Source organism: Cynocephalus volans, chromosome 6 (assembly GCF_027409185.1).
Source record: "Cynocephalus volans isolate mCynVol1 chromosome 6, mCynVol1.pri, whole genome shotgun sequence".
Lineage (NCBI taxonomy): Eukaryota > Metazoa > Chordata > Mammalia > Dermoptera > Cynocephalidae > Cynocephalus > Cynocephalus volans.
The window spans coordinates 114,937,479-114,965,158 of NC_084465.1; the positions used below are offsets into that span (position 1 = coordinate 114,937,479).

A 27,680-nucleotide genomic window follows, 5' to 3' on the forward strand; every position below is an offset into this window, starting at 1 on the left:
CACTTATCAGATCATGTTGCCCACCCCACACTTAACACCCCTGCGTGCCTTCCCACGCTTTTTGGCCTATGAGGCCTTCCCCATCTGGCTTCTGCCTACTTCTCCAGCCTCATCGTGCAACAGGGACCCTCACCCCTACCAGACTGTCTTTCAGCTACTCATATTTATTTTCTTCTCTCCCACCCAGGACCGTTGCACATGCCGTTTCTACCCTCTGGAGCTCACATGGCCTGGTTAACTCGTGTTCAGCCTTTAGATCCCAGCCCTCTTCCTCAGGGAAGCCCTCCTGACTTCTCTGACCAGACCAGCCCTCCATTACAGCAGGCCATGTCACTGTGCACTTCCCCTTCCAAGCCCCGGTCACCACTGTGACCTTGTGATTATTTGGTAAACATCCATCTGCTGTGTCAGATGGTTAACTCCCTAAGGAAGAAACTCCATCTCTTCTTCTATACCACTGTGTCCTCAGAGCCTGGCAAGGTGCCTAGCACATAGTAGGAGCTCAGTACAGACGGAATGATTAAACAGGTAACAAAATGAAGGCAGTGACATCAGTAAGCCCCAACTTTGGAAACTGACATCTTATGCAAATTGGCCACTATTATAAAGATTCACGTGGATTCAGGGTTAAGGGAGTGACCTATGCCTATTGCGACACCTCCAGCCTTTGCCCCTGATCTCACCCCTGCTCCATCAGAGACCATTTAGAAGTGACCTTTTGTGGCCCTGGGAAAAACAGTCCAGGTGAGTCACTTGTTTGCCCAGAAATCTTAGACTGAATGAATCCCTTGGTCAAGCCCTGTCGGGTACTTGGCTGGAACTTCTCCCACTGGAGCAGGACCAAGCCCAGTGAACTCTTCTGCCCTTGGAGAATCTGTTGCCTATTTTAGCACCCTTTCAGGTGGCTGAGTTCAAAATATTCAGCCTTTGCAATTTTCACACAATGCCAGCACTGTAGAACTGGAAGAAGGAAGCCTGGACATCATCTCCTGCCCCATTTCAGCTCAGATGAGGAACTGGAAGTTGGGAGAGGTTAAAGCACTTCTTTGCGGCCAAGTCACTGCCTCCTTGGAGTTTGTTTTCTTCTTCTATGCCTCTGTCATCTCCCTATATGCTCTTTGTAACTCAGTCCTCAGATCTTTCTGCTCTTCATGGTGCCAAGGTAGCTCTGGGCATCTTGGGGGCAGGTGAAGAGGCGTGGGGCCAGCATGGAACCAGCTCATCAGCTTCTCATGGCATTGGAAGCATGCAAAATGGCTACCAATGCCTCCCACCAGTGTCCTTGCCTCTCTGCAATGTGCTTTTGCCACTTATTCCCTCCAGAGGTGGAGTCTATTTCTGGACCATGTGATTTGCTCTGAACACTGGGGCAGAAGCAGATGTGATGCAGGCAGAGGTCCAGCATGTGTGCATGTGGGCCGGACTTCTCTTTTCTGCATCTAGGGAAGGAGCTCTGTGAACCAGTTGCCTGCTACTCAGACAACAGCCTCCTGACTGCTGGACACCTGGGCAAAGACGTCCTGGATCGTTCAGCTGTGGTTCAAGCTGCCAGTGGATTGGACACAGGACCTGGCCTAGGTGAGAAAAACGATCCAGCCATACCACTGGCTTATGAGCCAATCATGACTCGATGGTAGTTGTGTTAAGCTGCTAAAATTTAGGGCCAGCCCGTGGCTCACTTGGGAGAGTGTGGTGCTGATAACACCAAGGCCACGGGTTCAGATCCTATATAGGGATGGCCGGTTAGCTCACTGGGTGAGCGTGGTGCTGACAACACCAAGTCAAGGGTTAAGATCCCCTTACCAGTCATCTTTAAAAAAAAATAAAAATAAAAAATAAATAAATAAAATTTGTGTTGGTTTGTTCAGCAGCAAAAACTGACACATTTCTTCTCATCATGAGCCTATGCTTAAATATCATCTCCTGAGGGGCTTCCCTAATAATTTGAGCTGAAGTAGCACCCCCTCCTTCACTCTTTACACCCTTACCCTGCTTGATTTTTTGTTTATAACACTTAATACTACCTGACAGTGTATTCTACATTTATTTGCTTATTTGTTTCCATCAGTCTCCCCCACTATGATGGAAGCTCCCTGAGGACAGGACTCTACTGGTTTTGTTCACAGATTTATCCCCAGAGCCCAGAACAGTGTCTGACAAATAAATACTTAATGAAGGTTTTTCAAAAAAATTTGAACACGTGATCCATTGAAAAGTAGGTGTTCAGTAGGTATCTGCAAGTGAATGAGGCAAAATAAAACTATTGGGTTTTACCAAATTCATAGTCAATGGTAGCAAAATTTTCTGATCATCTACTATGTACCAGACCCTGTTTCTGGCATTGGAGAGGTAGGGATAAGGAACACAGCAAAATCTCTGAACTCAAGGAGCTTTCGTTCTAGCAAAGACAGTCAGTAAACATATAACAGATAAATAAATACTGTAGTTCCACAGAGTGATGAATATTATGAAAAAACTAAAACAGCAATGGGATAGGGAGTGACTGAGTAGGAACGGGAGTGGCCCGGGAGGGCCTCCCTGATGAGGTAACATCTAGGCTGAGATCTGGGAATTGAGAAGGAGTCTGCCATGCTTTTGCATTTCTGGAAGAAGAACATTCTAGGCTGAGAGGAGAACAAATGTGACCCATAGTTGGGACCAAGTGGCCAAGGGCAAGAGTAGAGGAAAACGTGATTAGAAAGTTAGGCAGGGGCTAGATCACATCAAGAAACTTGCATTTTCCTCTCTTTGCAATGGGAAGCTCCTGGCAGGTTGTGTATTTAAGCAGGGGGGTGACATGACCTGATTTGCATCTTAGAAAGCCCGCTTCAGCTGACTCTCTAGGGAGACCAGGGAGGAAGCTGTTGCAGTAATAATGGTCTGAACAAAGGCAGTAGTGGTGAAGATGGGGGAGAAGTGGACAGATTCAGGATCTGTTTTGGAAATAGCATTGCCAGGATTCTCGAAGGCCTGGACATGGAAGGGGGGGAAAGAGAAGTGTTTGACCCAAGTGTCATTGTGGCTGTGGGTCCTGTTCCTGAGATGGAGAAGGCCTGGAGGGGGAGGAGGAAGTGGATTTGTCTGAGGATCAGTGTGAAGGAGGAATGCCACCTTCCCTTGTGAAAACATGAGACAGTGACCTGAACTCCCCTAAGCTTGTGATCTCTTTGTTTGCCTGGCCAGATGCACTGCAATTCCATGGAATTTGGGGCTACTCTGAAAGTGATGACTCTCCTTTTTGAGCTAATATCTACATTCCTTATTCAGTTTCCTCTGGTGCATCAATTAGTATTTATCCAAATGGAAATTAATTTTACTTCTCTCTCATGTTTCAACCCTCTCAGCTCCTTTCCTATTCATTGCTGCTGATATTTGCAAAACTTCCAAAATTAGTGTCATCTGCAAATTAGCAAGTCATATATCCTCTTTCAAAACCTTAATAGGATTGGCCATATTTACCAACCCCAACGTATTCCCCTGGATTGCTTTATTAAAGCTCTCTCCATTTGCACAGACTGGTGAAGCCCATTTAGGATTTTGGATACAGTGAGAAAAAACCCAAAGGGTCAGAGTGGCAAGATTCAGAAGTCACAGACCCCAACACAGATCAGAGGGGGCTTGGTCAAGAGGCTCTTCTGCCTTCTTGCTAAGAAGAGAAGCAGAAGAATTATGCTTTCCTTGCCGTAAAAAGGTCTCTGAGCTCTACTCTAGGGCAAAATTCCCAAAGGCACTGAAATAACATCTATGAGAAAGGTCAGGAACTGGTTCAGTGGGAAAGACACTTACAGACAGCCTCTTTGGGGAAATCATTAGATGAAGGGGACAGGGGCTTCTGCCCAGCCAGCACTCCCACCTGCCTGCTATCTCCTGGCTGCAGCTCGCTGACCTCTGCTGGAGAACTCCCTAAGCTCAGTCCATGCTGTTTGGGCTGTTAGCTCCAGGGGTGGGCTGGGGGAAGGAGCATGACAGTACCACATCTCTTGTTTTCAGAAGACAAAATGGAAGTAGGACATGCACAGGGGGTGAGAAAGAGCAGGAAAGGGGACTGCAGGAGCGGCCCATGGAGACTTGTTTACAGGGTACAGAGCGATGAGGCCACAGTCAGTCGTGACCTCGGGCTTGGGGAGCCCCTGGGAGGGCAAAGGTGCCCTTGTGGGCATGGACATGCATGGACTAAAAAGAGGAGCTGGCTGGAAGGTGAATGGGAAGAGAAGGGAGGAAACCCAGGTGGGACTGACTCAGGTCACGAACTGGCAGCTGCTGGCCAGACACACAGCATGTGTTTTACGTGGCTCACATGGTATTTTGAAACATTGTAACATTAGCCAACAACATTTAAGATTCTGGAGATTTTACATAAAAACCTGGATTTCCAACTTCTGAGGAAGTCAGAAAGCCTGGTACCCATATTCCTACTGCCCCACACACCCACCCCTGGGGCAGGGAGGATGCGGGTTTCCTTGCTCCTGCGCTTGCTTCAACGTTGACTTTGAAGAGACAATTCCAATCACTGCACTGACAGTGCCTTGGGGCTCCTCTGTCTCCCACTGCAGCCTTCTGGGACAGGGCTACAGCCAACACACAGGGTGTCTGCATGCAAAATGCAAACATGTCCCTCCGGGAGCACAAATTGCAAAGAAGCACCCTTCTCTGAAGTGCGTGGGCTCAGGAACTGAGTGCAGTCTGGTTTCATCCCCCATTTACCCCGTAACTGCTGTCTCTGTACAGTGTACAACCTGCCCGGCTGTCCGAGGAAACCCTGTCCCAAGTGGCCACAACTCCCCCCAACCCCTGAAGGTCCTCCTTCCACCTACACTGCCCCAGGAGAGGGTACTCACAGATTCCATGGTAGATGCCTGGCTCTGGTGTGGTGACTTCAGGGACAGGGGAAGTGGGTGGCAGCTCTAGCTCTGGCACCTGCATACCGGTTGGAGAAGAAGCAGAGGGAAAGGAGGTGGTTCTAGCGATACCCACACAGCTGGCTGTTTTTCCAGATACCGCTGCCCAACCCATGCTCAGGCAAATCCCTGTGTCTTTTCTTGCATTTTTGTGCTTTTGTGGGAAGCTCTGTGACAGGTGACATGGGCAGGTCCAGAAACCAGTGGGTGCCTGCGTCCTTGCCAGCAGCTCTTACTGGCAGGAGAAGAGCCTGTTACTAACAGCTACAGTGTTTAGAGTTTTTTGAACAGGGAAGAACCCCAGAAATGTTTATCTAGTGAGCTGGAGGAAGGAAGGGAGGGAGGAGGGCAGGAAGGAGGGAGGAAGGGAGGGAGGGAGGGAGGAAGAACTGGAACCATAGAGAGTGGTTCCCAACCTTGGCTGTTCACTGAATCAGAATCTTGGGGCAGGAGTGGGGGGATCTGCATTTTTAAAGCTCCCCAGGCAATTCCCACTGTCAGGCAGGATGAAGCAGCCCTGGTCCATGGACAGTCACAGTGGGCTGCATGTCCCACTTCTTGGGTCTCTTGTGTCAACCCTGCATGTGATTTTCCTGCCTTCACAACTTCACAGATGGGAAAGCTGCGATGCAGAAGGTAGCGAGCTGCTTGTCTTCAAGGAGATCGGTTGGGATCCCTCCCTGACCCTCACAGGGCTGGGTCCAGCCGGCGTCCCTCACAAGGACCTTCAGCATCTGGAAAATGCTGGGCAAATAAAAGACCTTACGGTCAACTCCCAACTGGAGACTCATGGGTCAAGAACAGACCAAAGTGTGTTTTGTGGCCCACAGAAGGTCTGAAAACATTTGAAGAATTTCCAACATTTTAAAATTGGCGGATTTTACATAAAAATCCAGAGTTCTGGCTTCTTTTGAAAAATCAGAACCAGCAACTAGGGACTAGCAATTTTTGTCTGAGCGAAGTGGCAGCTGCTTTCCTTAGAAGCATGGAGGGGCACACACACTCCAGCAGACTGGGCTCCCCACTCCCCGCCTGTTGCCCCAACGCTGTGCAGTCCCCAGTGAACACTGTGGGGTCTACACGCCACGTTGCCTCCCTGCCTTGGCCATGACCTTCCCGAGGCCCAGCCTTTTCTCCTATGGCTTGTTCCCATCCCTCTGCCCCTCTCTCTTTAACCATCTCCTCTTTCTCCTTATGTCCTCAGGAACATTCCTGGAGACCTTGGGGGTCTCTTCACCATGATTTTTGGTCCTTGACTTGGATTTCCTTTGCCATGAGAGTCATCTTTCATTTTTCAAAAATTTGTTTCTCAATTTAAAGAATAAACTTTGGAGTCCTGCATTCAAGTTCTGGCCTTGTTACTCTTTCATGATGTGTCCTTGGGCGAGTCACTTTGCCTGTGTGAGCCTCAGTTTCCTAAATGGGAGTATTAATAGCCTCTGCTCAAAGTGTCGTCATGAGGGTTAAACACAGTGACACTCAGCACCATGCATGGATCACGCTCAAGAAACCATCGCTGGCTATGATCACCGTTATTTTAATTGTAAGTCTGCCTATTAAAAGCATTTCTAATCCTTCTGTCAAAAACAACAGCGAGTGATCAAAATGCAACCCAAAGCAAAAATCCCCCTGAAACTGCCACCGTCTAAATTACAGAGATGACACAGAGCTGATTTCTCCTGGCTTTGATTAAAATTTGAATACTTTCTTCACTTCGGTTAAAAAAAAATAAAAAATAAAAAATAACTAGAGAATGAAATATGACACACTGGACAAAAAATGAAGTAGAAAAGTGGGAAATGTCAAAACAGTAGCACAGCAGCTTAAAGCATATCTGTCTTAATCCTTCCTGTGCTACTTGGAGTTACGAAAAGAAATCTATGGGGGGTACACTCCAGCCCCAGCTCCAGTCCTACCCGGTCATCGGTCCAGTAGCTGGCCTGGGTGAAGGGTCGCTCATCCCCGTCGCCATCGGCTGTGCTGGGCCTCCTCAGCGTCTCCTCATACTGCAGGCTGCACGGGCTGTCCACGTCAATGTCGAAGGTCTCATCAGAACAGAATATGGCCTCGAGAATATCATCATCAGTCGTGAATAGGATCGTGTCTCCAAAATGCTCGGGGGCTGAATGGGTTACCGGGAAGACAGAAGGGTCAACTAACTCCAATCCCAGAGATTCACAAACCAAGAACCTAAACCCATCAACCTTTGTGCTCTGCATTCCCAAACCACAAGCAGCTGTGGATTTGGGTAAGTGAGCCTCATTCTTTACATATTTGCCAGTGGGATTCACATACTGTAAGAACCGCATAGATCTGATTAAGGGACCTATCTAATGAGAATCACTGTGCTCTGTCACCGAACAAGTAACATTTCTTTAGTGTGGGTGAAGCACTGTAGTGGATGCTGTTGGTCCCACACCCACCCCCCCTAATCCCTGCTGATCTTTTTTATGGGGTTCTTTGCCTAGAATGGTATGGGAGTTACACCCCCAACCTGGGGTCCCTGATTCCAATGACTGGCTGGCCCATGGGGCTCCAAAGCCCTGCTCCTTTGCCTTAAGGCAGGACAGACCCTGCAATTTATGCTCCAGAGCTCCCCTGGGATCAGGCTGAGGCTGAGCTCTACCTGAAACCATATCCTTGCACTCCTGGCTGCCCCAGGTTTCTCCTGAAAGCACTCCCTCCAAAGAATCCCGTTTCTCAGACTTAGGTTCTGGGGAACTGACTAAGGCAGGTACTTAGTGGAGTTGAAACGTGCTCAGCTCTAGCACACCTGTGCTGCAAGGGGTGAGAAGTGGACCAAGTTTATCTGTCCTTGGCTAGCCAGTGGGTTTGTTTTGTTCTGCAGAACCTCGGCAAGAAATAGATTACAGACATACTGTACCTCCCGTCAGGGTTCCCGAGGCCTTGGCGATTTCTCCGTCAAAGATGCACTGTGTGTCCAGCAGCATCGTGATGTCCTTCACGCCGCGGAAGGAATGTATCCGAGATTTATTGTAATTCCAAATTCTGATCAGGGCGACTTGGCAAGAGTGCTTGAAGTCAATGGAGATGGAGTGGGACTTGCCTGGCGTGAAGGGGGCCAGCCAGACGTGCATGTCATCCTGGGTCCTGTTCACCCCATCAATGAGGTTGGTGACCACGCGGGGGTCTTTCCCATAGGCGGGTAAAATATTGATGTCCGGGGGGTCTGCTTTAATGCTTGAAATTTGCACTGGCTCTCCCTTGGAACTGAATATTTCTATTCCATTAAGGCCTACATAGTGCCTGTCCCCCCATGTAGACTTGATGTTAATGACCAGGTGCTGTCCATATGGCAAGACGGGGATTTTAAAGTCGCTCCCATTGTCTGTCTCTGCAGAGCAGCTGTCCTGCCCTTCCCACGGCTCTGGCTTCTCCTCCTTCCAGGATGGTGGCAGGTTGCTGTGCCGGCTACTCTTCTGCTGCTGCAGGAACTCGTCCAGGATGTCACCCTGGAACTCTGTGTTGGAGATGCGTCCCCGCTGGGAGCGGTCAAAGGCACTGAGGGAGTTCCATGACTCGTGCAGCATGTGCTCCTGCTCACTGTGCCACCTCGAAAGCGGTGGCATCCTGGTGGCCCAGGTGTCTTCTGGAAGAAAGGACACAGGAGGAAACCCTTAGAGACAGTCCGACCCAGTGGCTCTCAGCTGAGTAGGGTCACCCTCCAGGAGGGTGTTCTAGAAACTGCTGGGGTTGCTCTCAGCTGTCTCTCCCTGGGAGGCCCTATTGGCTCTTGACGGATGGGGCCAGGGATGCTGACATCCTGCACTTCATGGGACAGTCCTGGCACACAGAGCACGGTCTCCTGTCCTATCCAAATTTTGACTGTCCTACTGAACATTCAGGTTGGTAAAAAATGATTTATGATCACCCAAGTCTAGAACCTGATTGTTTTACAAAAAACAAAGAATTTTTAATAGATGTCGAATTTTCTAAGAACGCAACTACCATGCAAATCAAAAGAAGACTATGTAGTTGTGTTAGAAACTTTACCCGAAGCCCTTCTCTGATTCAGAAATTCACACGATGGGGGCAATGCTGCTGCCTGAGCTCTAAACCAGGAACATGGGGGGCACCGCTTGAGGCTGTCACAGTCACGTGACTCTAGAGTGGTTCTCTAAGACTGTTTAATGGCAGGTGGAAGGCTCATAGAAGAATGTTAAATGAAAAAAAGCCAGATAATGCAATTTTAGATGTAGCAATATCCTGGTATGGGCAACATGCACCAGTGTGTTAATAGTGATTGTTTCTGGGTGGTAAACAGGAAGGACTTTTATTTTCTTCTTTGTAACTTTATCTTCAAAGTTCCCTATATGTATTAATTTTATTTTAATCAAGGAAAAAAAAATGCTATTAAGAAAAGCAAGCCAGCCAGTTGTATTACAAGGTAAGGAATTTATTCTGCACATGCCAAAGCCTGTGTCCCAAGCACATCAAGATCGCGGGCCCAGCCCTCAGAAAGATGGCTCTGCAGGCTCTGCTCTCCTCCTTGTAGACTATAAAAGCCGAGTGTGGGCATAAGCAGTGGCTGCCCTCACAGCCATGCCAGGCTAACTGCCAGGTAAGGTGTCACTCTGGGAAAACAGCAGCGATGACCCTGACATTCTATTTGTCCTCCTTTTGTATGCACTGGGCTCTGCCCTGTATTTTCTGCCTGTCTCCCAGGGGTTTGGCTCCATCAATTAACTCCCTCTCCAGAATCTTCAATCACTCCTTCCCACTGGCACCTTCCCCTCTCTCTGCCTGCAGATGCACATAAATCTCTCCCACCCAGAAGAGAAGGAAGAGAAAGGCAGTGGTCTGCTCCTGTGGCTCCCTGCGACCATGGTCCAATTTTCTCCCTCTTGTCCTCAGATGCTCTGCCTCCCATCCCTGCTGGCCTCTCTTAGCCCCTGCTACCTCTTGGAAGTGTTACTGTTTTGCCCACCCAAACTCCCCTTCCCCTTCTCTTGGGAACAGTGTGCTGATTTTCCTTTGGGGATCCCCCCACATTCAGGCCACCTGGATTGGGCTAATGCTGATGGCGTCCTTCGAGCTGGGCTCAAAGTGGGGCTATTTAAACTGGCGGTACTAAGCTGGTGGGATATAGGTATGGAGCTGCCAGGGGCTATTTTACTACACTGTGGAAAGCACCTGCCTGAGAATGAAGCCAACACGGGGAACATGAGCCAAGAGACAGACAGAGTCCTGATGACATCATTTGAGCTCCTGGATCCAGCTGTGCCTGAAGTCAACCCCCTGGTGGCTTTCTGTGTTTTGCATTCATAAGAATCCTACAGTTCCCACGACCCTCCACTGAAATGGCTTTCTCCAAGTGAGCAATGACTCCCAATCTGTTCTCGGTCCTCACTGTGTGCCTGACACCCCAGGCCAACCTCTGCCATTTAGTGTTCCCTCTTGCACTGGCTTAGGAGACACTATACCTCCCTGGTTCCCTGCCTACCCTGCTGACAGAAACTCTCTTTCTACCTCACCAGTGCCATCCTCCCACACCCAGTGTCTGGGAGTGTCCCGAGGCCCAGGCCTCGGCTGCATCCGGTCCTCTCCTGACACTGCCATCCTCCTCTGCCCTCATCTAGCACCTGGCCCCCATGCAGACCTTTCTTAACTTTATATGTCAAGTTCTGGCTTCTCTCTCCTGGGCACCGTCTTCCAATTCCAGCAACTTTTTGGAAGGTCCAGACATGTCCACTCCATCACTTTAATCTCCATGTGCCTAAAATGGAGTTTGTCATCGACCCCTCTAATTGGCATTGTCTCTCATATGCTGAGAATAAAGACAACCTAACTGTCACCATGCCCACAGGACCCTGAGTGTGGCCCCTGCTGCCTTCTGTAACCTCACCTCCCACTTCCTCCCCACGATTACTAGGCCCCAGCCACACTGGCCCTTGTGTTCCATGGACACACCAAGTCCCTTCAGGCCTCAGGGCCTCTGCCCTTGCTGTGCCCTCTGCCAGGAATGCTCTTCCTCCAGGTGCCCACTCAGCTGGCTTTTCTTGTCACCCGCCTCTTTGGAAAGGCCTTTTCTGCCACCTCATTTTTGCTCCCTGCCATGTCCCAGTGCCTAGCATGGCACCTGGTGCATGGAAGTCCTCAATAGATGTTTGCCAGTAAAGGGAGGGGCTCCTGACACCCCCAATCTGTGCCCCCTGGGATGAGGCCTGGAGGCCGAGGGACTCCCCCTCCACCTGTCAGTCCTCCTGCACCTGTCCTCTGGCCTCTCCTCCTTTTCACTTGCCATTAAAAAAGATCCCAGAAGTTCTTCCATCTTCTTCTCCCAGGTACAAGCCTTAACATCTGGCAGAGGAACTTCCCATGCGGAGTGTCATGACTTCAGTTTATGTGATTTGATTTCCACGGACTGAAATGAATGGCCTGCGTTCATTTGCAAGTGGACTGAGGAGACAGCACCAAGTGTCATGTGTCAGGGACTCAGCCCCTGTTTCTCTGCCTGGCTGCACAAACAAGCCAGGGACTCTTCTTTCATTCCACCCTGATTTCTAACCTGTTCTCCCTGAGTTGTACATTCTGGCTTTAAAAAGCCAGGAACTGCAGACTTTCTCCCAAACCTCTCTGATGTGATAGTGGGCTGGGAGCCCATCTCTCTCCATCTGCAGGAAAACACACTACTTGCTCCCCCTTGGGAATCAGGGAGCTGCTGGGATCCGTGCTTTGTCCTGTCATGGCCAATGCTCCTATCCATAGTCTGAATGGACAGCGGAAAGCTGCTGCTTCAATCTGCAGTCAACACAGTCTGGGAGGGACCACTGATATGAGATGACAGGATCAAAGATTCCACAACACTGCTGGGTTGAGACTAAAATGAACTATGAAGCTCTGAACTTAAGTTTAAAAAATTAACTGAACCATCATAAGGTATGCGTTAATTCCTATTAAAAACAGGAAATTAAAAATTACGTAGAGAGATATAACCAGCCATGTTTAGTCTAGTGAACTCCCCTTTGGCCATTGCTTATTGGACAAAGACGGGACACTTGATCCAAGTAGACTAATCAGCTTCTCCCCTGAGACTTTGGAATTGGTTGCTGGAGCTAGAGCCAGGACATAGTCACTCTAGGGCTGTGAGGTCATTTCCTGCCCTGTGAATACAGCAAAGGAAGCTGATCTCATGAGGAGAGTTAGGGAAAGTAGACCCCCAGAGAAGCAGAGGCAGGGCCAGCAGCCCTGGAGAGACAGGGAGAAGCTTCCTTGGTTCCCATCAGCTTTCTGGTTCTTTGCTCCAGTCTCCCGTGGCGAGTGGCTACATGTCCTGCCAATGGGGTCAAGGAGCTCTCTGAGCATTCTCCAAATAACACCGCTCTATCCCCATTTACTGTTCAAACTGGGCTGATGTGATTTCATTCATCTATAGCCAACTGACTCCTGATGAAGACCTATCTGAAATGCAGTTGTTGTTTAATGAGAAATTCTGTTGGACAGAAGGATTCCCAGGCTCTGTCTATGGTGACTGCACAGTTCCAACCCCAGAGACGAACTCGGGCAGTCATTCCCTCTACAAGCAATGCTGGAGAGCCTGGCCTGCACCTTTTCCGAAGGGCATGGCTGTGGGATTTGGCTCTAGGTAACGGATAATTTAAAATTTCTAAGCAACTTTCCATTTTAGCATGAGCACCTTAACAAGTATTAAATCTTAAGGGCTCAGTTCCTAATGTATCATTGAGCCAAGCACTGAAATGCCTGGAAAGAAATTAAAGTGAGACAAAGTCTTCCAAACTTGGGCAAGTCAGAACAATGCTTGTCACCTGGGAACTCCCAGTGGCTCTGTGTGTCTGTTTACCAGGGAGCTCGGAATTGCCTGGTTCTCCTGGGATGGGCAGCTGATGACAGCTATGGTAATGCAGCACTGTAGGGGAGTGGTTCGAAGCATGGATGTTGGAGCGGGCATACCTGGGTTCAAATCCTACTCTACCCCTTACTGGCTGCATGACCCCAGGAAAGTTACTTACACCTTGCATTTTCTATAGCTGTAAAGTGAGGCTATCGTGAGGCTAAGAGGTCATTTAGGTAATGTCCCTGGCTTACTGCAGAGTTAGCCATCACAGCACCTTCTTACTGGCATCCCTCTCACACTGCAGGGTACCTGCTGTGAGCCAGGCACCTGCCCTAGAAGAGCTTCTGGATTCTGCCCTTCCAAGCTGCTCTCCTCCCTGACACCAGGGCTCAGAGCTAAATCTTGGCAGGGGTGAGCAGCATAAGTGTGTTCACCTGGGGAAGGAAGCAAAGGGCGCAGCTCTGTACGGGAAGGCACTCAGAGTCTGAGGCACTTGCTTTGTGTTTTAAGTGATACATCAGGGGTCTGCCTACTGGACACTCACTAAGAGTAGATGCTGATTTGATTCATTAAAAATTACAAGCATCACCTTTGCATACAGATACATCACCAAGAGGCAGAATTGCAGGTCTGGGGGGAGGGGGCTGCTGCTGCTGCTGATGATGAGTGACAGCAGCAGCTGACATCTGTTGGGTGCACCGATGTGCCAGGACCCGTGCCACATGCTGCACATGTATGATTCCACTTGATCCTCCCAGCACCCCTATGAGTATTATTAGTGTCATTTTACAGATGAGGAAACTCAGGGGGCTTTCAGAATCTGCCCAAGGTGTGGGTTGGAGGTGATGGAGCCAGGATACACGCCCAGGCAGTCTGACTCCAGGGCATGTGCTCTCATGCAGTGAGGGGTGGGATTAAGTTCAGAGGATCTAGAGGTGAGCCTGGCCTGGTAGGTCTGAGTGCTCTGTGGCTGGTAAAGGTGGTGCAAGCTAGTGCAGAAATAACAGCCACCACTCACTGAGCACTCATCACATGCCAGACTGTTACATTTTTTTTTTTTTTTTAAAAGATGACCGGTAAGGGGATCTTAACCCTTGACTTGGTGTTGTCAGCACCACGCTCACCCAGTGAGCCAACTGGCCATCCCTATATGGAATCCGACTCCGTGGCCTTGGTGTTATCAGCACCACACTCTCCCGAGTGAGCCATGGGCCAGCCCAGATTGTTACATTTTGAAACCATCGACTCATTCATTCCTTGCAACACTGAGAAGGAAGGGCGGCATCATTCCCATTTCACAGAAGAAGATGCTGAGGCTCAGAGAGGGGAGTGCCTGGCTAGAGGCGCCCGACCTGTATGCAGTAGAATTTGGACTCAAATGGGTTGACGCCTAGCTGCTATGCTGCACTCCATCCCAGGAGCTGAATCTGCGCACAAATACATAGAATCCCAGCCCTTGACACGCCCTCCTTTCAGAATTGGGAATGCCCTTAGAGATCATCTACTACAAACTGCACAAAGCTCTCCTGGTGAGTCCTGCCAACAGACATACCTTCTTTTTTGGACACACAGAGTGGTTAGAAAGTAATCTCAATAGGTTGCCAATGTAAAAAGTAGGAATATTCCATACTTTCGGCTTCTCTTGAAAAAAGGGAAGGGTCGGTCTGGTGCGTTAGACTCACCTTCCTGAATGCCGACAAGAAGATTGAGGGAGCAGCAGCCCCCCATTTGAAGGGCTTGTGCTCTATGCTTTGCCACAGTTCTCACCACTCTCTATCATCTTCTGACACTCAGGCAAGTGTCACCTGCTACTCATCACCATGCCCGTGTTATTTTTCTTTTCTTTTTTTACACAAACTGGTTCAAGGGTAATTGTGTTATAACAGTACCATTAAGGATAAAGCAAAGTAACTAGATATCAATGTCTCTATCAAAAGTGAGAGAAGGAAGTCTACATTGGAAAAGCCATGTATTGTGACAAATATGGGCAAAGGGACATATCTTGGTGGCAATGACAAACACATCTATGAGTTTAACATGTAAAGTGTGTCTTGCCCATTTTACTCATATATGTCACCTCTCTAGCCCCTGAGACAGTGAATTTGTGACCCCTGTATAAGAACACCCCCCTGGCTTTGTGAATAAGGAAACTGAGGTTCAGGGAGCTAAATGGCATCATGGCACAGGGATGATGGTCCCCGAGTCAGCCTTGCTTCTTGGAGCTTACCTCTGCTGGCTGGCTGGTCGTCACCATGACTACTGCTGACAGCATCCTTTCTCGTGCCCCTCCTCCCACTAGCAGGGTGCTCCCTGTTGGGGGGCCAGTTAAAGATGTTTAAGTCATCACTGTAGTCTTTGGGGGTTACCCTCTGGGGTCTGTCACTGGTGATGACATTCCAGCTGGCCACTCGCCCTTGCTCACGCCAGGAGCCTTTCTCCCTGGCCTCAGTCTCTCCAGGCCCCTCAGCGATGACATCATCTGATGGGAGCCTGCCTTTCCAGTCCAGCGGCTTCTCAGGACTCAGCCAGAGGGGTTTCGGCTTCCCGCCTCCTGGCCTCCTGCCTTGCCTCGTGGGAGGAAGTTGTAACCAGGATGGGGTTTTCCCTGGTGGCTCAGAGATTTTTCTGCCTGTGAGGTTTTCCAGTTGTTGGATCAGAGACGGCTCCTCATCACGAGGAGGGCATTTCACAGGTGGGGAGGCGGGAGGAGTACCGGGCACGTCACCCATTGAGACAGGGGCTGCCAACAATCTTAAATCTTCCTCTAACTTGGACAAACTGTCTTTCATGCAATTATCAGGATCCATCCTCTCACCAAGTAGGTTTCCCTGTGAAGAAACTTTCATGTCCACTAATGCTTCAGCTGGCTGCGAGCAGCTGACACTGGGATCCTCATCCACACCCGTGCCAGCCATCCTGTGGCCATCTCCACTTTCTTCCGAGTGAGCATTCACAACACTCTCTATTCTCTCATTTTTCTCGATCTTCAGGTCTACTGGGATGCTCTGCTCAGCCAGGGCCTCTCCACCGCCTTTGTCTAACTTGCCATCAAAGATGAGGGTTTCGTTGACATAAAGCTTCACATTCTTGGCAGCAATATCAAGATCCTGAAAACACAAAATTCAGCAAAATGAAGATGGGTGGCATCAGATTGATGTATCAAATTTTGTACGTAGAAGATACCAAAAGGGAGAAATGTGAAATGCCAGAAATGTGAGGTTTATAAAACTACAGCACTGGAGACATTAAATAAGGCTCGGTCTCATTTCTGTTACATACTCTGTAAATCAAAGGACATTCACAAAGGGACAGGCTTGATTGCTGCCTTTATCGTCATACCCTCCTGTTGGGACACTTGTAATAGTCCACTAATTGGTCTCCCTGCTTCCTGTCTCTTGCTACTTCAACCTCAGATTCACATTGCCACCAGAGTTAATTTTCTACAAGAGCAAATCTGCCCTTTGTGAAATCCTCCATGTTTCTTCTTTGCCTATAGCAGCGTTCTTTAAAGTTCGGTTCCTGGGCCATCTGCATCAGAAAAGCTTAGTGTGCACATACAATGCAGACTCCCTGGGCTCCTTGGTGTCATATTCTGGGTGCCCGGGAAATGAAGCCTAAGACGAGGACTTGGGTGCAAGTAGCTTACTTGGCAGATGATACCCAGATGGAGTGGGGGAGTAATAGAGGGCAGGAGAGAACCCCAGTATTTTTTGAGCTGGTCACTGCTTTGGGCAACTGGGGCTCCATTCCGCTGGGAACCCACAGCATGCACCTCAGAAGTGTCCCTCCAAAGACTGGGAGGTTGGGCATTTTCCACTTGTCTTGAAGCTTGCCCCAAGGGCACTGACACCCCCACGCACACGTGTACCAGCTGAGCTTGCTCCTGTGGCAGAAAGCCTGGCCAGCAGCCGAGGCAGAACTCTGTCAGCACGATTGGCTGCAGCTGTGGTCAGAGGTGAGCCATGGGGATGCGGTTTGGGCACCAGGGCCCCTGGCTCGATGACGGTCTCTAGAGAATCTCTGCACTTCTAACAAGTACTCCTTCCTACAAGTAGGTGGAGAATCCAGGCTGATGGATGAATTCCCACCCCTCAGCATGACAGACAGTCGCCTTCACAGAAGGGTCCTGGTCTAGCTTTCCTGTTTCCTTCTTTCCCCAACACGTGAGCCCCTAGATCATGCAGGTATTCAGCACTTCTGTGTTCATGCTTAAAATAAAAGCACACCTTCTCCTGCTGCTGTCTTACTTGTCCCGTCCCCTTTATAGCAAAAGTCTCATTTTTTACAGCTTTATTGAGGATTATAATACACACCTCATACAATAAACTGTACAGATTTAAAGTGTACGACTTGATAAGATTCAGTATGTGTATACTCCCATGAAACCATCTCCACACTTGAGATATTGAACATGCCCATCACCCCTGAGGTTCCCTGCACCCCTTTGTAATCCCTCCTGCCCCTCCATCCCCGGCCCCAGGCAACCACATATCTGCTTTCCATCACTATACACTGTTTGCTTTTCTAGAACTTTTACATAGAAGGAACCATGTGGTATGTACTGTTTTTTGCCTGGCTTCTTTCACTCAGCATAATCACTTGGAGAGTCATCCATGTGTGTGAATCTATAGTTTTCTTCCTTTTCATTGCCAAGGAATAATCCCTCGTGGGGGTGCCCTGTGACTTGCCCGTCACCCTTGGAGACACTCAGAGTTGCTGTCACTGCTTTCCTTCCTCACATTACCTCCTGACTCCCTCCAAAGGGCTCCTGCCTCCATTTCAGCATGGAACCCAACTTGCCAGGGACACCAGTGACTGGGGTGATGGACTGTCCTGTCTGGGACGATTCCGATTTATACCTGTTGTCCTGGTGTAATCACTAACAGAGCCCTCTCTTCACTCTCAAAAGTGGCCTGGTTCAGACAGTAAGTCACAGGGTCCTCAGGCAGTGAAGCTGCTCTGTAGTACCCGCATGCAGCCACTCCCCTCCTTGATTGATTTCCTCTGCACTCACCTGGTTTCCTCCACCTGGCTGGCTCCTTGCTCTTCAGCTGGGCCTCAAACGCTGGGCTGCTCCAGGGTTCAATCCTGGGCCTCCTGATGTTTCTGCACTCACTCACTAGGTGGTCTCACCCAGGCCAGAGGCTCTAAATACCACCCTTATGTTGATGGCTCCGGATTATTTTAATCTCCAGCAATCTCTCCACCAATCCCGAGTGACTGCTTGACCTCTCCTCCTAGATATCTAACAGGCATCTCAACCTTAACAAGCCCCAAACAGAATTCTTAACTCATTTGCCCCAAACCCAGTCTTCTCCCATTTTAAAAATGGTTCCCCTATTCAACCAGTTGCCAAAAACGTAGGCGTCCCCAAGTTTCCTCTCACTCTCTTACACACAGATCTAACCTGTCAGCGAGTCCTCAGCTCTGTCTACAAAAGACACCCTGAATCTGACCTCTTCTCCCCAAATGCACTGCTACATCCTGAGCCCAGGCCACCATCATCTCTGCTGGAGACACCACTGTCACCTCCTAACTGGTCTCTCTGTTTCCCTCCAGACTGTCATCTCCCGCCTCACATTCAGCAGCCAGAGTCCTTTTTTAACAACTGAAATCAGATCATGGCAGTCTCCTGCCTAAAACCTCCCAATGACTTCCCACTACACTGACAATAAATCCCGACTCCCTTCAGGGGCCCCGAGGCCCGTGTGACCCCACCTCTGCCCACCTGTCTGACCTCACCCCTGGCACGGCCCCCTCGCTCACTCTGCTCCTGGGTGCTGCAAGCACTTTCCCGCCTCCAGAACTGTGCACTCGCCTGGGATGTTCTGCCCCTGATACCTGCGGCCCTGATCCTTCTAGTCTTCAGAGACCCTCCCTCGCCACATACTCGAAAGCAGCACCCGCCCCACCCAGTCCCCTCTCTATCCGTTTGCCCTGTTTTATTGCCTTTGAAATGGTCTTGTTTTTCAGTTTTATAAAGTATTTATTGTCTCTCCAACTCAAAGTGAAGCTGCCAGACAGCAGAGGCCCTGCCAATCTTGTCCAAGGGCCTGGTGCATAGCAGGCCCTCAACGATGACTTTGGAATGAATGAATGAATGAACACAGTACTTCTCTCCCAGGGCAGCGCTGCTCCCTAACAGCGTTCTAAGAACAAACCTGAGCAGCAGAATGGCGGCCTGCCGGTTTTACCCCAGCTCATTTTCCATCTTGCTTTGTCTTCTGATCTGCTCTTGGGATATGAGATCTGAGACCCCAGAGGTGCCCACCTATACTTACTATCCCCCCTTAGCCTTCCTGAAAGCTAGATGAGTAAGCTCTAACTAAATTTCTGGATGGCTGAATTAAGGAGGTTTCCGTTGCAATCCAGCACCAGAACCGCCCAGTCTGCACTTCACCAAAGGAACTGCGTTTCAATCATCCAATTGCATGACAGCAGGCTACTATTTGCCGACTGTCAGGAAAGTCGATTCTCAAAGAACTCTTTTACATGTTTATATGGATGTGCTCCCTGCTCAGTGAAGGCACAGAGCAAGTGCATGCTGTGAATCAATCAGGAAAGAGCTATTTGAGAAGGTCAGCACGGGCAGCTTTCAATGACTAGTTCCACAAAATTACCGCCATGGAAACATCTGGCGAGACACAAACACCTCATTTAAAGAAGTGGTGGGGCGGCCTACCAGTCCAGCATGGTCATGAGGTGGGCCTCATTGCTGCCCTAAGGGGACATCTGCCTTCCAAAATGTGTTCACCTACCTCCCATTAACAGCCTAGAGCCCCTCTGTCCTCTGGCTGTCTGCTGCCCGGCTTGCTCCAAGAAGTCTGGCTGAGAGGGGACTGCGAGAAAGAGGCATGCCGAGGCAGGGGTGCAAACTCCAGTGCCCACAGGGGTCTGGCAGGTGGGAGAGAGGAGTGGGCTGGGGCGGAAACCACACGCAGTGGGGTGGGGGTGGGAGTGTGAGGAAGGGGGGCTCATACCCTGCCTGATGATGCTTAGATCTGACATGTTTCCAGCATTCTGCAGGGCAAACAAGCCCTGTCTACAGGCAGATTTGGCCCAAGGATCACCAGGATGGGATACTTGGTAGGGAACAAGAATTAGTAACTTCTCTGGGTATTTTAAGCTTAAAAAATAAAAAGCAGCATGGTCCCATGTAGTCCTCGGAGCAACTCTGCAAGGGAGAAACTGAGGCGCACGCCTTCCCTGAGGTCACACAGCTGGTGTGTGGAGAGCGGCTCTGGCTGGCATGCCTGAGGTCATACCTGCCACCTCCCTAGACCCCAAGAAGGCCTTCAGGCTTGGCCCATGCTGGCCTGGACACTGGCAGAATCACCTGCACCAGGCAGAACTCTGAGCCTCCATTTTTATTTTTTAAACAAGTCCCCGTGGACCAGCTGTCTCCTACCCCCAACCTGGCCCCTCTTCCACTTGGTGGTGTGTGCATATGTATATGGGTGAATGCTCACAACCTTCCAGGCTTTTCTCTATGAATTTACATGCATATCGAGGTAAGCGTCATTACACCTCAAGGGGTATGCTGCTTAGAAGCTGTATAAGATCCACATCTGTACGTGGAGAAAACAGGGTGGAGGATTTTGCAGTCCCAGATCCTTCATTGTCCCCTCAGTAAAGCTCTGGATAAAGGACATCTTTAGGAATGATCAGTTCAGTTGGTTAGAGCGTGGTGCTGATAACACCAAGGTCCAAGGTTCCATCCCTCTACCAGCCAGCCTCCAAAAAAAAAAAGGAGTGGATCCAGGGGAAAAACCCTCTTGCTCCTATAGAACCAGCTGCTTCCTCCTTCCAGAAACCAGGGCTTTAACTCCCAGCTCTTCCCTCCATTGCCCAACTCCCAGGAAGTCCAGGGTGAAACTCCATCTTCCCGACGAACTTAACCTTTAGAACCATTTGTGTGTGTCTTTCTTGTTTCCTTGGAATATTTTTTTCCTCTTTTAACTATAGGTATTGTCATACCTTCTGTCAATGCTGCCTCAATCCCTTTCGCAATGGATTCTCAAAAGGACACTGAAACTCCATGGTGGGTGTGTGGCGGATGGGAGGACCCCCCAGCCCACACTCTGCCTCTATCCTCCTTTATAGTTGACGAGACTGTAACCGGGTTGAGACTGTAACACATCTTTAATCCAACAATATTAATATTATTTCAATCTAAGTAATTCAATTAGCTCAGCAAGGCCACTCTCCTCCCTGGCCCTGGTGCAGATGACACGTCTCTTCCAATGAACACACAGACTGCTCAGCAAAGATTAACGGCGGTGTGGTTCCACCACAACCACCTAAGCAGTGCATGGGCTTTGGCACTCTCAAATCACTTTTCCCAGAGACGAACCCCTGCCTTCAGCACAGCCGACATGACCTGAAGGAAAACACTTGGAGCAAAGCATTGGCCAGGCCTAAATGCAAAATGCTGGGCGGGTCCATGAGAGCAAATCGTTCCTCAGCCTGGACATGCACTGGAGTTGTACCAGATGTGCCCTGGCTGGACTTCACTCATGCACAGCCCTGGGGCCCACAGTGAAGGCCCCACACGCTGGCAGTTCTGTCACTGGCTGGGACACACAGTGTCCCCACCACACAGAGAGAACATGAGCTGCTCTCCTTCCCTGCTCTCTCTGCCCAGAAATGCTGGCTCCACAACAGGAAGAAGCTGGGGGCTCTGGGGTGATTGAAAGGGGGTTTGCCTCCTAGACTCACTGCTTCTACCCCAGGCATAGGTTTATCGTGGCATGGGGGGATTTGGGGAGTGAGTTGCTGCTGCCCAGAGAGCCAACCCCCAGGCTTCAGGACCTGGCTCAACTTCCTGGTCTACTCCTCCAGGAAGCCTTGGGCCCTCCCTGTCTCCCCTCCTCCCCATCCCTCCCTCCTCCCCATTTCTCCTTCCTCTCCAACTCCAGTTGAGTCAAGCATCTCCCTCTCGGCTCTCAGAGGTGGGTTTGCAACCTATCCCCCTGTACCTACTACAAGATGTCCAAGGACAGGGAATGGGCCTATCCCTATCCATCTTGAGGCCTAGCTCTGGGGACTAAACTTGCCCCTTCCCTTGAGTGCCTAAACTTGAGAAGTTACAAAGAGTTCTGGTTTCACTGGGGAGGATTCCTCAATGGCTTTTTACATGTCCTTTGGAAGGAAGACCAATGAAAACCATTCTTTGTGAATGTGAAAACTTAATTTCCTTGAGGGGGCAGAAGAAGATGGTGGGACACTGTGCCATTTATAAGCACCTACTACGTACCAGGCTCTGGGCAGACCACGCTGTGTCCCACCGAACATCACGGACTCAGAGAACGGTGAACATGGATGGGACCTGACAGATTAGATCACAAACTGGTGGCCCTGTGGCTGTACCCATGCTAGTTTGGTCCAGAGAGCATTTAAAAATCTCAGAATTAGTTGATGATAATATTTAAAAATTGGGAACTTTCACATAACAATGTGCATTTCTGGCCTCTCTTGAAAATCTCAGTCATCTGGCAACACTGGGCCAATGCTAATGTGCTGAGGAACGGCTGCCCTCCAGGCGGTGACCATGGTCTCTGTTGAAAGGCAGAACATGTAGTAGACACCAGACTGCCTAGCAGTCATGTGATCACCAGGAAGTCTCACTGCTTTTCTGTGCCTGTTTCTCCAGCTGCACAGCGGAGCTGGGAACTTCAGTGCCCACCTCATGGGTTTGCCGTGGGTAATAACTGAGCTGATAGACGTAATGTGCTTTGAACACTGTCTGCTACGTACTATGTGCTCAAGAAACACGAGCTTGCAGCATGTCTGTTCCCAGTCTACCACCCAGTTGTATGCACCTGTCAAGGCTGGCTGCCTGGGGTTAGCATGGCCCGGAGACACCCTGCCCCTGAAAGGCCTCGTGCAGCAATCTCCTGTTCCTGGCTGAGGTTAGTGGCAGGCATAGGAGAAATGCCACCCACTCTGGGTGGGACCTAGAACTACTCTTGCTACCAACGATCAAGACTCCACTAGGTCTGGGCTATTCTTGCCATTTTATTCAATCCAACCATTACCATGTGGGGGTCCATCAGGGTCCTGGCCTGTGCGGGAGGCAAAGGAAGGAAGCAAGGCGCCTCTCCTTGAGGAATTCAGGACTAGCTGTAGATTAAGGGGTCGCAAACTCGAATGCTTGCAGTGCTCAGCCATGGGGGTCTGTGAGCTGCAGAATGCACGCCCACCAGTCCGGAGGAGCAGGGGCCCCTCAGCTGCAGCCAGTAGATGCCATAGAGAGAATGTTGCCAGCTCATTAAAAGCAAATTTCCAAATGATGTCAAATGACTCATAAGCTGTAAAACACTGAGGGCCAAATGGAATACATCTGCAAGGTGAATTTGGCCAGGGGGCACTGGTTTGTGATATCTGAGGCTCAGGACACTAAAGAACACCCTCGGTAAAGCATGCACTTGGTGCCTGGAAGGTTGTGGCTGGAAACCACCAGAAGGGGCTTAGAGCAGGCTAGAGGTGAGGGAGGATTGTGTGTAAGGAGAGGCTTAAATGGAATCTTGATGTTTCGAAAGGCAGAGTTTGTAACAGAAGGGCTGGGCATTCCAGGCCCTGAGAATGGCAGGAGCTAGGGCACAGAGCAGAGAAGAGTTTTATGGGGGCCAGAGGGAGATAAAATTTGCGTAAGGATGGAAGAACCAGAGAGCCAGATTCTGTTTCTGGGACTGGAGGAGGCCACCAATGCAAATGCATCCAGGGTCCAGGAAAGTACCGCAGATGAGAGAGGTGACATGGTGTGAGGACAACTGTATCACTGTGTCAGGGAGATAAGCAGGAGTAGTGCGGACTGTGGTACTGTGACTCAGTTCCACCAAAGCTTCCAGGTGTGAGCCGGTATCGCTAGATCTTCCAGTTTCTCAAGAAAAGTCAAAAATCCATATTTTCATGCAAAACCTCCCAATTTTTAAATGTTGGCAATTAATACAAAGAATTTACAAAACACTGTGCGAGCCAGCTGAAGTGCATCCATGAGCTGCATTTGGTGTGCCAGTGTACAGCCTCTGTGTCTCGCCTTCTGCCCAGGATGTCCTTGGAAGCATGTGATGGCAGTGGACAGTGGCTGGTTCCCCAAAGCGTCCTGCAGGTGTGAGGGCCTGCCTTCCCCACCCCTCAAAGGCCTGAGCTCATTCCATCACTGCGTGGTCCCACTGAACTGTGGTTCGCTGCAGATCCCCTGGGCATCCCCTGCCTGCCCCTGAGCTCACAGGGGCAGGCCATGAGTATGTGACTCCCAGCCTAGGTTGGTGCCTGGGTGTGAGCGATCTGCTGATGAGATGAGTGAGGGGAGGGGAGGCCAGGGCTGCAGGCAGAAGAGCAAGGCCTGGGAAGCAGACAGGTTTTGGAAGTAGAAGTGGGAGGACCTGGAGAAGACAGACAGTGAGGGGCAGAGAGGGGAAGAGCTCAAAGGTGGCAGCCAGGTGCTGCTGCAGGCAGCCGAGGAAGTGGAGGGGTATTGCACAGTAGGGCGGACGGGCCGGGGTGTGGGTGCGCCCAGTTGGAGTATCAGTGCATTCCCAGGCAGAAAGGCTAAGAAAAAGTAGCTAGTGGCCAGGACTGATGCTTGGATCAGGAGTTAAGTCTCAAGGAAGGTTTAGGTTGGGAGCTGATGGATACATTTAACATCATTTGACTCCTATGCTGTTAGGGAAAAAGAAAAAGGACCTAGTTTGTGTATCATTTTCTACCTTCCCTGGTGATTTTCCTTGCTTTTGTTGATAGCACCTCAATTTTCCACTGAGAATCCAGCCTTCCTCTTATCTCACGTCATGTGGATAATGTGGGCCCACCCCAGGTAGCAATGCAGATCCAGGCCAGCGGGTGCTAGATCCGAGCTTTCATGGGGACAGCTTCTTTCTGCAAGGACTGCTGAAATAAACAGTGAATCTGATGTCATCAGGGGCTACCATTTGGAAACTGAGGATGAAGCCAACACAGACGAGAACAGACATTGGGTGATGGAAAGAGGCAGACTCCTGAAGACATCATGTGAACTCCTGGATTCTGCCATACCTAAAGCCAGCCACCCCAGACTCGCTTGTTTCATGAGCCAAAGAATTCTCTTTTGTGTCTAACTCAGTTTTGACTGGGTTTCCTGTCTTTTGTTACCAAGAGAATCCTGGCTGATACACTAGCCCCGCTCCTGAGAACTTCAATCAACAGGTTTAGCTACTGAATCAGTCCTGGCTAAGGCTGGCAGGAGGCAGGTGGGGAGTCCTACCCCAGGGGGTCTGGGACTTATCTGCTGCCCTAGGCCAGCATGTGCACATGGGTGAGCATTTCTCCCCTGCTTGGGCATCTGTCCAGCCCAGGTGCAGCCTGCCCCTCTGGCCTGCACAGCATGGACCTCAGATTCCATCCTGATTCTACAAGTACTCTCATTCTTGCTGGGAGTAGAGTCTGGCTCTGAGCCCCAACCTTCTTGCTGGGTCCCTCTTTCCAACGGCTGAATTCCCTGCTCACCTCTCCTTCCCCTGCTTCAAACTGGAGCCTCTTGGGACTCTCATGGATACCATGTCTATGTCTACCTGTGTGTGGACTCTGCCCAGATTTCAGCTACTGCGTCCACCCACCAGAGAGCACCAGTGAATAGTGCCTTAGACTCAGCCTGAGGTCAACACCTCAGAAGCCTCCCATGAAATGGGGTCAGTCCCCTTTCCACCATGCCTCCCAGGCCCAGGGGTGCCCAGACTGTGGTACTGTGACTCAGTTCCATGGGGCAGATTCTCAGTTATGCAGACTCAGCTTACCAAATGAAGGTTACAGCCTTGACTTCAAAGTCATTGCCATGTTTGGTCTTGGTTTGTACCCTCATCCAAACAAACCAAGTGTAAAAAAACAATTTTGAGACAATTAGGGATATTTAAATATGGAGTGGGTATTAGAGCATAATAATTAATTACTGTCAGGCATGATAGTGGCATTGGGGTTATATACAACAAACAAACAAACAAACAAAACTCCTTATTTGTTAGAGATGCATACTGAATTATTTATGAGTGAAATGGTATGATTGTTACAATTCACTTTCAAAGGGTGGGGGACAGATGAAACAAGAATGGCAGGATGGTGGTAATTACTGAAGCTGGTGATGGATTCATGGGTCATTATTGAGCTAATCTCTTCACTCATATTCATTTGAAAATTTCCTCCTATAAAAAGGCATTGCTGAGAATGCAGATACTGTCATGGGATGGATAGAATCTACCCACGGTGCACCCCATGAGCCCCTCCACCGTCATCCGAGCCACCACTGTCCTTAGCTACACTGTGCCTTGAGTCTCCTTTCTGGCCCCCTTCCCTCTGATCCAGTCTCCAAACAGCAGCCAGAGTGGTCTTTTAAACTCCTCAAGCAGATCACGTCACCCCTACCCAAAACCCTCCAGTAATGGCATTAGTAGCTAACACTGGCATAGAGGGTGTAAAAGCCAGGAATCGTTTAGAGCACTTTACATGGATTTACTGAACAATATTTACCCTATTCTTCAGATGAAACCAAGGCATAGAAACTTCGAGTGACTTGACCAAGGCCACATGGACTTGCCCCAGGTGGGCTGGCTCTGCACCCTTTCTCTGACCACCTGTCTATTCTGCCTCTCTCCTAATAAAGTCCAAACCTGCCAAGCCTACCTGCACTGGTACCTAACTCCCCCTGGGACATCCCCTTAAACTCCTTTGTACACCAGGCTCCAGCCACCTGGCTCTGGCCAGGCATGTTGTTGTCGCAGGACCTTTGCTCTTGCTGTGCCCCCTGCCAGGAACACTCTTCCCACAGATGCCACAGGCTACTGCTGCTGCCACCACCATTTGGTCAGGGAAGGCCTCTGACCCCCTTGTTCAGAGCAGCTCTGCTCCCCTCCTCCCCATGCCTCTTGCTTGCTGCCCTATTTTATTGTCTTCAGAATAATTAGCACCACCTGAGATGATGCCATCCATTTGTATTGTTGCTTATTGTCCCTTCCCTGCCAGAAGGGACAGGGCTGTATGGGCGAGGCCTTGTCAGTTTGCTTACCACTGCACCCTGAATGCCAAGACCTATGCAGCCCAATACGCAGTCACCAGCCACACAGGCTCCTTACCTTAAAATTAAAATTAATTGAAATGAAATAAAACTTAAAATGCAGTTTCTTAGTTACACCAGCCACATTCAAGTTTTCCACAGCCACCTGCATCTACTGGCAACTGTACTGGACAAGCCAGATGTAGCACATTTCTATCACCAAAGAAAGTTCTAGAGGGTGGTGTTGGCTAGACCACATGTCACAGAAATACACCAATGGGGAAATGTAACATACATACATTCATTTACTCATTCAAAGTCTGCTTAATGAGCACCATTTCTGGGTATGAAATATGCGCAGGGTGTTTGTCCTGCCTGGACGCTCACTGCCGTCTCTCTCACAATTGTGACCAGGAACTGGCATTTGCATGGTGCTGTTACGAGTGAAGATGGTGATGGCGTGCTTGTCTTTACTGGCGGGGTGGAGGGGGGGTACCCTGCAGTAGATATCTAACATGATTGTTATAAAGGAGAACAGATGAACCATGGGGAGCCGCTGGAAGCCCACTTTTTGGATGGGTTATTACCTACTAAAGAAGGGAGACTATTGGTTCCTTCATCCCAACAGATGTCACTGCAGGGGAAGCAGTGCTGAGAAAAACCAGAGAAAAACCAACAGACAGTACATCCCCTCCCAGTGCCATCCCTTAGAACCACTAGCCAGGCAAGTCACTTAATCTGGGGAACATCAAAAGATGGGGCAAACGTGTCACCACGTCCTTGTCCTGAGCCTAAGGCAAGCCTTGCTGGCCAATCACGGCAGCTCTTCCTTGACGAACCAGAAGGAAGGTTCCAGATCTTTCTCAAGACAGCACTCCAAGGGCCGGCCCATGGCTCACTTGGGAGAGTGTGGTGCTGAGAACACTGAGGCCCTGGGTTCGGA

The 27,680-nt window shown here is 49.8% G+C and overlaps 1 protein-coding gene across 1 annotated transcript in view; it reads right to left on the reverse strand.

Moving 5' to 3' along the window:
• Positions 1-27,680, reverse strand: part of KATNIP (katanin interacting protein) — a 180,719-nt gene that overhangs the window by 17,536 nt on the left and 135,503 nt on the right. Inside the window, exons 15-18 of the mRNA XM_063100158.1 lie at positions 14,942-15,821; positions 7,783-8,508; positions 6,815-7,020; positions 4,839-4,917 (exon numbers count right to left, since the gene is read on the reverse strand). Coding sequence (XP_062956228.1) covers positions 4,839-4,917; positions 6,815-7,020; positions 7,783-8,508; positions 14,942-15,821 — 1,891 coding nt within the window. The remainder of the gene's footprint in view (positions 1-4,838; positions 4,918-6,814; positions 7,021-7,782; positions 8,509-14,941; positions 15,822-27,680) is intronic.